The 13360-nt window shown below is 55.3% G+C and overlaps 1 protein-coding gene across 3 annotated transcripts; it reads left to right on the plus strand.

The window, feature by feature from the left end:
- Window positions 1-267: 267 nt before the first annotated feature.
- On the plus strand, window positions 268-6289 carry CORO1A (coronin 1A). Of its 3 annotated transcripts, none has more exons than XM_058710335.1 (11): window positions 268-290; window positions 2489-2687; window positions 3743-3865; window positions 3958-4087; window positions 4167-4351; window positions 4510-4629; window positions 4851-4955; window positions 5084-5229; window positions 5347-5404; window positions 5520-5735; window positions 6069-6289. In XM_058710335.1, exons 2-11 carry the CDS (start codon window positions 2490-2492, stop codon window positions 6171-6173), a joined length of 1386 nt encoding a protein of 461 aa, XP_058566318.1. In that variant the 5' UTR covers window positions 268-290; window position 2489; the 3' UTR covers window positions 6174-6289. The 3 variants fall into 3 exon arrangements, with proteins under 3 accessions (XP_058566318.1, XP_058566317.1, XP_058566319.1); XM_058710334.1 differs by lacking the exon at window positions 268-290 and adding an exon at window positions 707-870; XM_058710336.1 differs by lacking the exon at window positions 268-290 and adding an exon at window positions 708-870 and having other exon boundaries at window positions 5520-5714.
- The last annotated feature ends 7071 nt before the right edge of the window (window positions 6290-13360 follow it).

Consider the following 13360-nt stretch of genomic DNA (forward strand, 5'->3'; position numbering starts at 1 on the left):
GGATGACAGTGGACTCCCCCTTCCTCTTGAGCAGGAAGTCGGGCTTCTTCCTCTGCTTAGCATCCTTGGAGCCGTCGTTCGTTCGCTCCCCTCCCTCCAACAGGCTGAGAGCTCTCTGCGGGGCAGGAACCTGACCCTCCCTGACTCATTCACCTCTGCAACCCGGGCACGAAGAAGCCTCCGTGATGCCAGAGTATCTCATTCGTTCTCCGCGAGGCAGGCGGGGCGGAGGCGCTCCCGGACGAAGACACGAGATGGGAGAGGTGGTGACCCTCCCGAGGCCACCGTTTGTAAGTTCAGGAGCCTGGACGAGCCCCTCCCCCTCCATTCCATGTCTGGCGGGGGCGGGGGTGGGGGTGGGGTTGCGGAAGGCAGCTCAGCCTTAGCTGGGGGTGGGCGGGGGGGGGGGGGAGCTGATGGGCGCTTCTACGAACGCCAGGGACAGGATGGTGAGTGGGCTGGGAGCGGACTGAGGGAGGGAAGAAGGAACAGGGTATTTTTGCATTTTGACATTACAAAAGCGCCCATGAGATTGTCAGCGACTGGCCGGCAGCATCTGTTTGGGTTCGGAATTGGCAGGCGAGGCCGAGCTGGGCGGAGGGAGGGCGGCCGCGGGCGGGGGGCGGGGGGGGAGGAGGGGGGGCGGTGCCTCCTCCCGGAGAAGGGCTATCCCCTTTAAGAGCTCCGCCCAAAGGGGCGCTGCCACCCCGAAGGAGGCGGGCAGCCGCCGCTTCTCATTCATTGTCTTGACAAGAGCATCCTCAGCGGGCAGTCTCTGGCTCCGCCGGCTCCTTCCTCCTCCTCCTCCTCTTCCTCCTCCTCCTCTCCCTCCTCCATTTGGGGGGGGGGTCACTCATCTCTCAGCGGCAGGTAAGCCTGGGTCCCCGGGCAAGGGACTAGGCATCCCTGCCCCGGGCCACCTGTGGGGCCGGCGTGAGCTTGGCGGAAGCCGGCTGTGGGGGCGGCCGGGCTGTCGCGCGCCGCCCGGGGGTGGGAGAGAGCCCACCGTCCGCGCCGCCGTGGAGGGGACTGGCCCCGGGGGTGGGCGTGCGTGGAAGGGCCCATCCGCGTGTCCCAAGGCGCTGTGAGCAGGCCAGGGTGAGGGACCACCGCAGCCAAGATGGAGGTGGGGGAGCCGGAGGCCTGACGCTCCCCGGAACGGGCATCGGGGGTGGGGGTGGGGACAGGGTGGGGTGCGCCGAGCAGCTGCCCTGAGCCTGGAGACAGGAAGGGGTTGAGAGCAAAACAAGAAAAGACCAAGTTCCCCTTTCCGCGGTTTCTGGGCCTGGTACCTGCGGTGGGGGAGGAGGCAGGGTGGGGCGACGGCTTCCTGTCCCCCAACCTCGGTTTTGGGGCTCCCCTCTCCCCAGGCCCAGGTCTCTCTCCTGGGACTGATCCCCCTGTTTCCAGACTGCTCCTTCTCACAATGCTCCTCACCTGCTCTTTGGGCAGGTGGCCCCGGAGCCTCCTGGAACCTCCCAGGCCAGGCCGGGGCGGGGGTGGGGGGTGGGGGGTGGGGTGGGGGGGGTGGGGGGGTGCCTGGGTGAGAAGGGGTGAAGCTGGGCGGGTGGAGTGGAGGCCTGGCAGGGCGCCCTCTGAGCGGGGCAGCATGGCCCCGCGGCTCAGCAGGAAGGTGATGCAGGTGGGCGTCAGGATGGGGTCTGGAACCTGGGGAGCCAGAGGCAGTCCCCTTGGCTTTAATCACTCTCCGCCCAGCCACTGTGGGGGGAACCGTCCTCACTGGACCTCAGAGAAGTCAGCGCCGCCTCTCCCTGTGGATAGTTTCAGTGCAGGTGGAGACGGTATTTAAGGGCACCTGCTTAGGCAGACTCTAGAAGCAGAGGTGTGGGAAGGAGATAGTAGGACCCAAGCCATCCGCCTGTTTCTGGTGTCCAGAGACCTGTTGGGGAAGCTGTCTTGACCCCAAGGACCTGCCTCCCAGGCAGGCCCGCACGCTGCTTCCCTGTGTCTGTGGAGCCCCGTGCCAGCAGGCGATGGGGGGCCAGCCCTGTCCCTGCCTTCAGGAGGCTCCCCATGTAGGTGTGAAGGATGTGAGGCCTGGCTGCTGTGACTGAGCGAACCCACCCTCCAGGCTGTCTACACTGAAGCCCCCAGAGTGTGGGAGTGAGGCCTCAGAGAGGAAGGGCTGTGTCCGCCAGCGGTCGACAAATCGGCACTTGGCACTACCCCATACCAGGCTCTGCCCTAGAGGCTGAGGGTACAGACATGAGGCCTGGTGTGGGTAAGAGAAGGTTGGCCTTGCAGGTTAGGCGGGGGGGGGGGGGTGAGAAGGGGTGAGGAAGGCGAGCATGAGGGCAACAGGATGGCAGTTACGGTGGAGGGGGCAGGGAGCCCAGGGAGATGAATTAGCTGAGACCTTAAAGGCCAGGCGGAGGGGTGTTCTGGGGGGCACAGAGGACACTCTAAGGTCAGAGTCGACCTGAAGCTCCCTTCAAAGCCCTCAAACCCCACGTTCCCCGCCCCCCAGGATGAGCCGGCAGGTGGTCCGCTCCAGCAAGTTCCGCCACGTGTTTGGACAGCCAGCCAAGGCCGACCAGTGCTATGAGGACGTGCGCGTCTCACAGACCACCTGGGACAGTGGCTTTTGTGCTGTCAACCCCAAGTTCGTTGCCCTGATCTGTGAGGCCAGCGGGGGAGGGGCCTTCCTGGTGCTATCCCTGGGCAAGGTGAGCCCCTGGAGCAGCAGTGTTCCACTTGAGGGGGCCTCTGGCCCCTTGGGGGTCCTGATGGCTGTTGCTAAGCCTCCCCGGGCTGTGGCGTTGTCATCTGTAAAATTGAGCTGGGCCACATGAGCCTTACGCCTCCTCCAGCTCCTACATGTAGTGGTCGCATGGAAACTGGAGCTCAGATGACACCAGAAAGGTCACACGGCGAGTCCTGCAGACCCAGGGCCTGGTCTCCCAAGCCTGATGCCCCTGTGGAGCACAGAGAGGGCTCCGTGGGGAGAGGGGAGACCCAGCGGTGCTCTCAGGGTAGGGGTGGCTCTGGGCCTGGGCCTGCCTGAGCCCTGGCCCTCCCTGCTGCAGGCAGGGAGGGTGTAAGAGGCCCTCTCTCCTCCCCCAAACCTGCCTTTCCTCTGGTCCTGCTCACAGCCACCCCCATCTGCTCTGCTGACCCCCACCCCCAGCACACTCCTGTGCTCTTGGGGGGTGAGACAGGAAGGGGAGATCGGCCCTAAGATGTTACCTTAAAAGGGCCGATGGAAGCAGAGAGAAGAGGAAGTGGTTGTGGGGTGAGAGCTGGGTGCGCTCTTCACACAGGAAGCCCTGCCGAGGCAGCAGCCGTCCCCGGAAGCGGCCATTTCCAAACCTCTGCTCCTGCCTGGGGCCAATTATGATGGCCTTTCCTGGTCCTTGTCCTTTTGGAAGGACTCATCTCCATCCCCATCCCCACACTTCCTTGGGGAACCCTAATCTTAATGCAACCTCCCCTCCCTAGAGCCTTGGCCTGTCATCCCCTGGAAGCTTCACTCAGGGAAGGGGGCGGGGGCCAGCCCCAGGGCATAGGTGAGATGTCAGCACCTTGGCCAGGGTCTAACACTAAGGCAGCACCAGGGCCCGGTGTGGCATCCCCTTCCTGCACTACTTGTGGCCAGCCCTTCTGAGCTGCCTGGACAGGGACCCCACTGCCTTCCTCTGTGCCTCTCTGAAAGGGTCTGGGGAGGTTGGATCAGGTTTGGAGAGCAAAAACACCTCCCTCAGAATCCTGCTGTGCTCTCTAGACTGGACGTGTGGACAAGAACGCGCCCATGGTCTGTGGCCACACAGCCCCGGTGCTGGACATCGCCTGGTGCCCACACAATGATAATGTCATTGCCAGTGGCTCTGAGGATTGCACAGTCATGGTGAGTGATGGGGGGGACACGGGGGCCGGGAGAGCTCCAGCACCAGATGTGATATTTGGAGCCCCCAAGTCTCACTTGCCCCCTCTCTGCAGGTGTGGGAGATCCCTGATGGGGGCCTGACGCTGCCCCTGAGGGAGCCTGTCGTCACCCTGGAGGGCCACACCAAGCGCGTGGGCATCGTGGCCTGGCACCCCACAGCCCAGAATGTGCTGCTCAGTGCAGGTGCCTGGGGGAAGAGGAGGGGCGGGCTGGTCACGTGACAGCGAGGCTCGTGGCTTCTGACAGTGGGGATATCACCCAGGTTGCGACAACGTGATCCTGGTGTGGGACGTGGGCACCGGGGCGGCTGTGCTGACGCTCGGCTCAGACGTGCACCCGGACACAATCTACAGTGTGGACTGGAGCCGAGATGGCGCGCTCATTTGCACCTCCTGCCGCGACAAGCGCGTGCGCATCATCGAGCCCCGCAAAGGCACTGTTGTAGCTGTGAGTTGCCATGTATCGTGCCCCTTGACCCTGGGACATTTACCCTTGTACATACCACCAGCCGGGTCCCTAGATGCTGCCCTCCCTTGCTCTCAGCTGGAGTCTGGTCGTTAGGATGAGTGGGCGGGTACTGACTGACCACCTCCCTTTCCTTCCAGGAGAAGGACCGTCCCCATGAGGGGACCCGGCCTGTGCGTGCCGTGTTTGTAACTGATGGGAAGATCCTGACCACAGGCTTCAGCCGCATGAGTGAGCGGCAGGTGGCGCTGTGGGACACGGTGAGTGCCAGGTGGGGAGCGGCGATCAGGCAGGACTGGAGGCTTAGTCCTCGCCCTGCCACTTGCATGATCCCACACAGCCATGGGCCTCAGTTTACCCTCTGTGGGATGGGGGGTTCCGCTGGTTGTTCTGTGAGGGCCTTCCCCGAGTCTCTGCCCGGTGGGCTTCACAGGCCTGACTTGGCCCAGCTCATTGTTCCCTGTCTCACCCATCTCTACAGAAGCACCTGGAAGAGCCACTGTCCCTGCAGGAACTGGACACGAGCAGTGGCGTCCTGCTGCCCTTCTTTGACCCCGACACCAACATAGTCTACCTCTGTGGCAAGGTGTCCCAGTCGGGCAGCAACTTGTGGAGGGAGGAGGGGGGTCTGGGGCGGGGGCGGGGGGCTTGGAGAAGACCAGGCAAGAGGGATCTGTCGGTGCTGATCCCGGGGTTTGCACGCGCCACCTGCAGGGTGACAGCTCCATCCGGTACTTCGAGATCACTTCCGAGGCCCCATATCTGCACTATCTCTCCATGTTCAGTTCCAAGGAGTCCCAGCGGGGCATGGGCTACATGCCCAAACGCGGCCTGGAGGTGAACAAGTGTGAGATTGCCAGGTGACTGACCCCTGCCCCTGCCCCGAGCATGCTCCCTGGGCTGTGCTGACCCCGTGCCAACCTTGGATTCCAGCCGCCCCCATGCCGCAGGCGCTGCTCACCTTCTTGTTTCCACAGATTCTACAAGCTGCACGAGCGGAGGTGTGAGCCCATTGCCATGACAGTGCCTAGAAAGGTGATGCTCCCATGTCCCTTCCTGGGCTGCGGGCCAGGCACTGACCTCACACACTTGCTGGGTGGTGGTGGTGTGGCCCAAGCACTCGCTTACCCAGTCTTGGCCTTGCCCACAGTCGGACCTGTTCCAGGAGGACCTTTACCCACCCACCGCGGGGCCTGACGCTGCCCTCACGGCTGAGGAGTGGCTGAAGGGCCAGGATGCCGGGCCCCTCCTCATTTCCCTCAAGGATGGCTATGTGCCCCCAAAGAGCCGAGAGCTGAGGGTCAACCGGGGCCTGGACACAGGGCGCAGAAAGGCAGCACCAGAGGCCGGTGGTACCCCCAGCTCGGTGAGAAGTGGACAGGAACCTGGGAGGCAGGACGAGAAGACCTATAGGGCAGGGGCTGCTACTGATGGATGGAGTCATTGTCCCCGTGGAAGGTGGCTGGTGTTTGGGCCCCCTCACACGCACAACGTTGGGGATCCTTTGGGGGCCGGGAGTGGGTAATCCTGAGGCCTCAGAAAACAGGTTTCAAGCTTATTGGCCTGCAGCTGTCTGGGCAGCAACCAGCTGAGAGACAGAAGGGCCAGGCCCTGGGGCTCTTGGTAGGGGGGTGGGGGGCTGCCAGGGTCAGGGGAGCCCGGGATGGAGCTGGGACTCACGCAACGATGGGTCCCCCAGGACGCCATACACCGGCTGGAGGAGGAAATGAAGAAGCTCCAGGCCACAGTGCAGGAGCTACAGAAGCGCTTGGAGAGTCTGGAGGAGACAGTCCAGGCCAAGTAGAGGACCCGAGGGCCTCAGCTGGGGCCACAGCATCACCTCCCTCCCTTCCAGTCGTACCCTTCTTCCCAGGCCACAATGGCAGATAAAAAATAATAAAATGGCTTTATTTTCTGGTACCTCTCAGACTCTGATGGCCACCTGAATGCTGGGTCTGCTGAAATGACCTGCCCTTGAGCTTCCCCCTCAGTTACCTTGTGAGATTGGCCCATAGCAGGAGCCGGGGAATGCCTCCAAATACCCTAGACCACAGGAACAGGCCTTGGTGGGTGGGAGCCCCCATGCTGATATGGGCTGTGAGCCTACTCTTTTCCAGCTCCTTCGCAGAGCTGGCAGGGTCTGAGCCGCTCAAGGCCCTTGCCACGGTTACTCAGGATTTGTCTTTTCTAGTCAACCACAACAACACGCCACCTTACTGTCAGTATCAGTATGGCTGGTGGGGAACCGAAACTGACATGACACTTACACAGCAGTGACATGACATCTTTCAAACTGCAAGCTCGAGGGAGCAAATTCAGGGGATCTTTTGTGAGGAAAAAGCTTAGAACTCAACCCTGTTTTACAGGTGAGGAAACTGAGGCACAGAGCAGGAGAGAGAGGCTTGCTGAAGGCAGATCCGGAGGCATGAGCTGTCTCTCCTGGTCCCCAGCCTTCGCTGCGGTGCTGCTGCCTCTCAACCCCTTTCTCTGTTTCCCAGCAGATCCTCCCCGGACAGAAGAGACCCATTAGGCCCTATCAAGTGGGGGCTTACACGTGGGTTTCTGATGCCCACCTTAGTGGGCGACCTCAAGCTAGGGCACGGTTATTAGGGATGGCTGTCCTGGCCACAGCAGAGCTTTCTTCATACCACACAGGGAGCCCAGCAAGGACCCAGCGCCTCATCCACAGTCCCCGCCCCTTCTTCAGCTACCTGGGTAGACAGGCAGCTGATAAGACATCCCTGTCCATCCATTTGGGTCTCAATCTCTTTGCAAGCCATGTGACCCTGGGCAAGTCACTTTCCTCCAGGCCTCAGCTGCTCTCTAAAGTGGGGAGGGTTGTTAGCAAGGCAGCTCTGTGAACGTAGTGGGTGGATCCAATCAGGGGTGTGATAAAGAGAGAGTCAGAAAATCTGGAACCTGGACCCCTGAAAGTGACGTTCCTTCCCTGAGCCTCTCCTGCACAATGGGGATGATGCGCCCTGCTGGCAAAGTAGGCTTCAGTACTCTGAGTCACTAGTTCGCCTCCTGGCCCGAGGGATCTGGAAAAGTTCGGGAAAGGATTATAGAAACCCAGAAGGGTTAACCGTCACCACCAGGACTTCTAGCTTTACCAGCCCATTCTCCCTCTGATAGGAAAGAGGCAGGTACGAGGAAGGATGGAGGTTACTTAGGGGCCAAGAAATTGGCCCTGAAAACACAGGGGAACAGAGTGACGGGAGGCTTGAAAACCGCAGTCCTTCGCTCCTGAAGGGCCCTGGTCCCATCTGGGTTACCTGCTACCCACCTGGGTCCTGGGGACCTCATCTGTGCCAGGCCTTACCAACCCTGGCACCTGTGTTTAAGATTGATACCAGGGGCACCACGTACCCCAATCTGATGGCTCAGATGGCTTCATTTTCCCTTAACTCTATCCCAGCTCCTGTCCACAGCTCCATTCCTGACGTCCTCATGGTCTCTCCAGGAGCAGTTGTGGCCACATCAAGCCCTGGGCTAACGGGGTCACTGGACTTTCTCCAGTGGGCCGGAAGGCATCAACGTTCCAGGTGTTGGGGAGACCCTGCTGTGGTACCACATGCTGTGAGGCTACCAAGGGCTGGGAAACCTGCAGGAAGGTGTGGAATCCCCCATCCACCTCTGACACTGGGGTGATGTTGAGGAGCGGGCGAGGTCTGTTACGTCGACCAGTGTCCTGAAACTCTGGGTACTTTTTCATCTGTGCGCCTTGAAAACCGGCAGAGGGCAGGAGCCCCCAGTAATGGCCGATGAATAGTAGCAGTATTTCTAGGGCTCTACCAAGAGTTACAGAGAAGGTTTGTGTGGCCTGCCCCGGAAGAGGCTTCATTTTATAGGTGGGGGCACAGAGGCCTATGGATCTACTTAAGAAAGCAACAGAGCTCACAAGAAGGGAAACAAACTGAAAGTCTGTTTAGGTACAAAGTCTGTTGCCCTTAAGACTTTGCTTCCTGCCTTCCATGTATAACCAAGAATAAAACTACCAAGAAATAGAAACAAAAAAAAAATGAGACTAAAAAAAAGAACAATAAAATTAACAATAAGAGGTAGAGCAGTATCTTAGGCTAGTATGCAGTATGTAGTTCAAATTTCAAACTTAAAAATTGATGCTAAGGGTATCGGATTGATTTTTGCAATTGCATTTAAGTACGTTGTATGTATGTGTATGTGTGCATACGTTACATACATATATGTTTAATGTATATGCATATGTGTGTACATATATACACACACACGCACACGTAAACACACACACATACACACACACACAGATATCATTTGAGCAACTGAAGTGTCGGGGGAGGGATCCAAATCCAGGTGGGTAAATAGGTTTGAAAAGCAATAGAATGAAATTTTCTACAAGGTTCCGCAGCTTGAGGGACCGACCTTCACCTCAGTGTGTAAAGCAGTGCCTTCCACGGGGGGTCATTATGAGGGTTGTAGGCGTTCCGTTCCTATCGGTCAAGCATTTGGAATGATGCCTGGCATTGTAGTCAGCTCTCAGGAGTGTTGATAGAAGTAAAATGAACCTGGCCTCGATCCTCACTGGCTGGGAGAGCGCGGAGGGCCCCTGCCCTTTCCTTCAGGTGAAGAAATCCCTGGCGGTGAGCATGTCACCCCTTTCCTGTTGCAGGTGGTACTCATGCCTATAGGGCAGAGTCAGTAAATGCTCTCGAGTGAGTAGGCGGTCGGCCCAGATCAGGGTTTCCCACGGAAGGAATGTGAAATGACTTTAGGTGGCACACAGATGTTTGTTTGAAATTTTAATAGTTAGGTATTTATTCTAGCGTGTGTTAGAAGAAAATCCCAGGTAGCACGTCAGACCCGAGTACTAAAAAAAAGCGAGTTGATTTAGAGAAATGTTACACTGAACAGGTGGTATGTGAATGTCATGAAAATTTCAAAAGCAATAGGGATTGACCGAAGACTGCGAAATAGGTCTTCCCAAATCGGAGATTTTTGATTCTTTGGGTTTTAAACAAAGTCAGGATACACAAAGAGAGGGGATATTTTCTGGGTTTGGGCAACAGAGGACTGTGGTGGGGACAGACAGACAGCAGCGCTAGGTGCACAGCGTCAGTGTAGAGGCGACCACTGTTCACCTTTTGGTGCCTACTCTGGGAAGTCTTGATATGTGTACTGTACATGTATGTATATTCACGTGTACGTGAATGTACGCATTCATCTAACAGAATTGGGAACATTCTGTACATAGAATTTTGTAGCTTGCTTTGTTCACCTGACACCGTAACCCCAGGTTCAGTGTTCTTACCGAAACCTTTTTGTGTTCATTCTTGACTATTTCCTTAGGGTAAAATCCTAGAAGTGGGATTGTTTGGGCATCGCGTAAATATTACTCTTCAGCTTTGAGTACCAGCAGCCGAAGTGCCTCGTGGCATGGCAGTGACAGTTTACAGTTCTGGCGGCTCAGGTGCCCTCTTTCTCATCCTCACCAAAGCCAGGTTCTATTAAACGGTTTTGTTGCTGATTTGATAGCAGATTTACTGCTTGCTGTTTCTGCTTTCATTTTGCATTTTTTGGTTTCTTTATTTTGTATATTCAGTGATCACTTGGCTCTTTGGTGATCTGCCCATTTTTGGCCTTTCTTCTGGGATATTAGGATTTTTTTCCTTACTGATTCGTAAGTTCTTTATGTTTTCAGGATGTTACTATGTGATGTCACAGGTACTTTTCATCGCTTAATATTTGCCTTTTACTTTGCTTATGATATCTAAGCTCACTGTTGCTCATGTGGTGAAGGCAATACTGTATTTGATCCATGCTGTGACACACGTTCTTACGTCTTTGCCATCAGCTGTGATTTATTCTCGATGTGTCCTGCAGTCACTGCCAAGTCGTGTTAGAGTTGTCATTACCTGTGCAAGTGGATGTGGTCATTGTTGCTTGCGGCAGGGCCGGATGACTACACCGTCAGCTCTTGGGTGCTTCTGTCCACGTGCCTTTTAAGGGCCATTTGCAGAAGGAGCACAAATCCTGATGCTGTTGGAGAACCATCCATGGATACCTCCTGATGAGATCAAGAAAGGCTCAGTAACAAGACCTGCACCTGGAGGGTCGGCAGCGTGGAAGGAAATCTTGGAGAGGATGATGGTGATCTCTTGGGGATGCAGCCTTGCCAATGCCCTTGGCGGCCCGAAGGTCAATATTGTGTGGAAACTCACAGATACCCCAGAAGGGAAGACTTAACCCTCTTACTGCATTCATCCATTTCCTTTTAATCCGTTTAAATAAGCACAAAAGGGCTTTTGCAGGAGCATCTGGCGGCTCAGTCAACAGAGCATGCAACTCTGGATGTGGTTGTGAGTTCAGGCCCACGTTGCACACAGAGCCTACTTGAAAACTAATTAAACAAACAAACGGGCTTTTTCCAACAAGCACAAAATTAAAATTGTAAGCAATAAGAAAAACATTAACTAACTGCCAGTGTTTCTTCTTTCTTGTTTCAGTCTTATAATTGATAATGTCTTAGATGAAATATGGCATATAGTTCATGGAGAAAAAGTTTAAAACATAGAGATAAATTAAAACACACACACACACACACACACACCCCAGAAATCGCCAGTTCCCTAGTACTTGTCTGTAGATACGCACATACGCACATACACGTGTTCACGGGCACATTGGCTACATCGGTTTTTGGCCTAACATTTTTCCCTTCACGGTGTCTCGAACGTCTTGGCATGTCTGATCCTTCTAGTTCATATCTGAGATGACCGGTTAGTGTTTCCTTGTGTGGATCCACCATGTTCAGCTGGGCTCCCAGGGGTGACAGAATTCTAAGCTCTGAAACAGGTTGCCCATCTCCCTTTGGAACTCCCCATCAGCAGTGCTCGCTAGTTCTTTGACCCGTACTCTTCTTAGCAGTGCTCTGTAAATCTTCTCATGTTAGCCACTCTGAAGGGCAGATCAGTGACATCCTTTTCCTCCCAGAAACCACTGGCAGTCTTCTAGATCTGGAGACCAGAGGGAGACGCATGTTGGAAACATTAGAAAGTGGGAGTCGTAAGGACTCGTGACCGGATACGTTTGTGTTCTGTCCCCACCTGTTACGTTTGTGCACCTCGCCGTGGTTTGGGGCCGCTGCACGTGGCTGCAGAGGTCTCTCCCTGGCTCCCACCACCCGCCTCTCTAGTTTCTCCTTGATTCTCCGCTGTTCCCCAGCCTCCCTACCGACTTTCTGTTCCTGGAACATTCCAAGGCGGTTCCTGTCCAGAGCATTTCTGTCTGCTCTTCCTCCTGTCTAGAACGCCTTTTGCACAGCTTTCTCCAGTTCTGTAAGCACCCAACTCAGCCCATTCCCTTTTCAGAGAGGCTTTCCCTCTCACATTCTCTAACGTAGGTCCATCCGTCCTCCATGCTGTTGTCCTTCATCTGTCACAAGCCCTTCCTTATCTTTGTGGCTGGTTCACTACTGTATCCCCAATGGTTGGCACTTAGCAGACACTCACCAAAGATGGCTTGATGGAATCAATAGTATTAACTTGACGGAGGATACGGTTGAGAGGAGGGGAAACTGCTCCTTGTCATCCAGAGGAGGGCGGTAGTAAGTCCAACGCAGAGCTTGTGGAGGGGGGCAACTCGATCAGCTTTTCAGCAGGTAGGGCTGCTGGGCATTGGAGTGACTGCCTTCTTTGTGGTGCGTAGTCAGGCAGTGGCTTGGTGTTGTGGAAGGATTCTGGCATCGGATGTCAGGGTTGACCAGGTCAGTTCCAAGGCCCCCTCCAACCCTTACGTCCATGTTTGATGTTCGCATCATTAGTCTGTGGTTCTTGGACTGCAGACACGGCCTTTACCACTAGATGGCACCAGGTGATTGCTTTGAGGCCGGTGCTCCTCAAATCTGCCAACAGGGAGAACACCCTCTTCTCTCTTTTTTTACTTATCCAAGTATAGTTGACATACAATGTTACATTAATTTCAGGCGTGCAACATAGTGATTTGACAAATCTACATATTACTCAGGACTCACCACCGTTAGGTGTCGTCACATCTGTCACCGTACTGTTTTAACAGTATTATTGACTGGATTCCCTATATTCCACTTTTCATCTTTGTGCGTTACTCATATGACTGGAAGTTTGTACCTCTTAAGCCCTCTTTGCCTATTTTGTCCATCCCCCCGCCCCCTCTGGCAACCACCACCTTGTTCTCTGTGTTTAAGAGTCTATTTTGTGTGTTCGGAGAACAGACCTTTCATTGCATTTTACCCCAGACACCCACTTCAACCAAAGCTTCACAAAACCATCTTAACTCTTACAGTGTGGAATGCATACTGATATTGTCTATTTCACTCTATTCGACTGCATTTTCACAGATGGAGACTTGCAAACTACTACACTGATTTTATTATACGGATGGGTCATGATTCATCGTTTGAAAAGCACCGTTTTAGACAGCTGAGCCTGTTCACCCTTGTAAAACTTGGACAGTCTGGGCCCGTAGCAAATCGTGTCCCTTAATGAGTACTTTGTGCATTTCCGTGCTGACTTGCTGCCTCGAGAAGCCAAAAGTATGTGCTTCCTTGTGTGTGTGTGTGTGTGTGTGTGTGCGCGCGTGCGGATGTGTGAACGTGGACATGAGAGAGACTGGGGGGGATAGGTTTGTACAGGATTAGCAGCGACCACAGTCAAGGCAGCGGTAAGCCTTGTCAGTGGACGTAAGGAGATCTCATATCTGCCTCTGGGAGCTCAGACTCTAGCTGGGTAACAGTCACTCATCCCTTCCCCCTCAGCTTGTTCATCACATGGAAATGAGCTCATATACTCAGGATATCACTTAGGATGCTTCAGGGTGTAGCAGGTAACAGAAGCCTGACTCCGTTTGGTTTAAGCGATAAAGACATTTAGAAACTCTCAAAATGTCTGTTGAGAGCTAGAGCGGGGTGCAGGCCCACAGTGGCTCGGCCTTAAGGATCCAGGTTTCTTCCATTACATGTCCTTGTCCGAAGGCTGG

The sequence above is a fragment of the Neofelis nebulosa genome, chromosome 18 (assembly GCF_028018385.1).
Source record: "Neofelis nebulosa isolate mNeoNeb1 chromosome 18, mNeoNeb1.pri, whole genome shotgun sequence".
Taxonomy (NCBI): Eukaryota; Metazoa; Chordata; class Mammalia; order Carnivora; family Felidae; genus Neofelis; species Neofelis nebulosa.

Coding starts and splice junctions, on each gene's coding strand:
- CORO1A (XM_058710335.1), top strand. CDS start 2,490: ATGAGCCGGCAGGTGGTCCGCTCCAGCAAGTTCCGCCACGTGTTTGGA. Junction 5,405..5,519: donor CCATGACAGTGCCTAGAAAG/GTGATGCTCCCA, acceptor CCTTGCCCACAG/TCGGACCTGTTCCAGGAGGA. Junction 5,736..6,068: donor CCGGTGGTACCCCCAGCTCG/GTGAGAAGTGGA, acceptor TGGGTCCCCCAG/GACGCCATACACCGGCTGGA.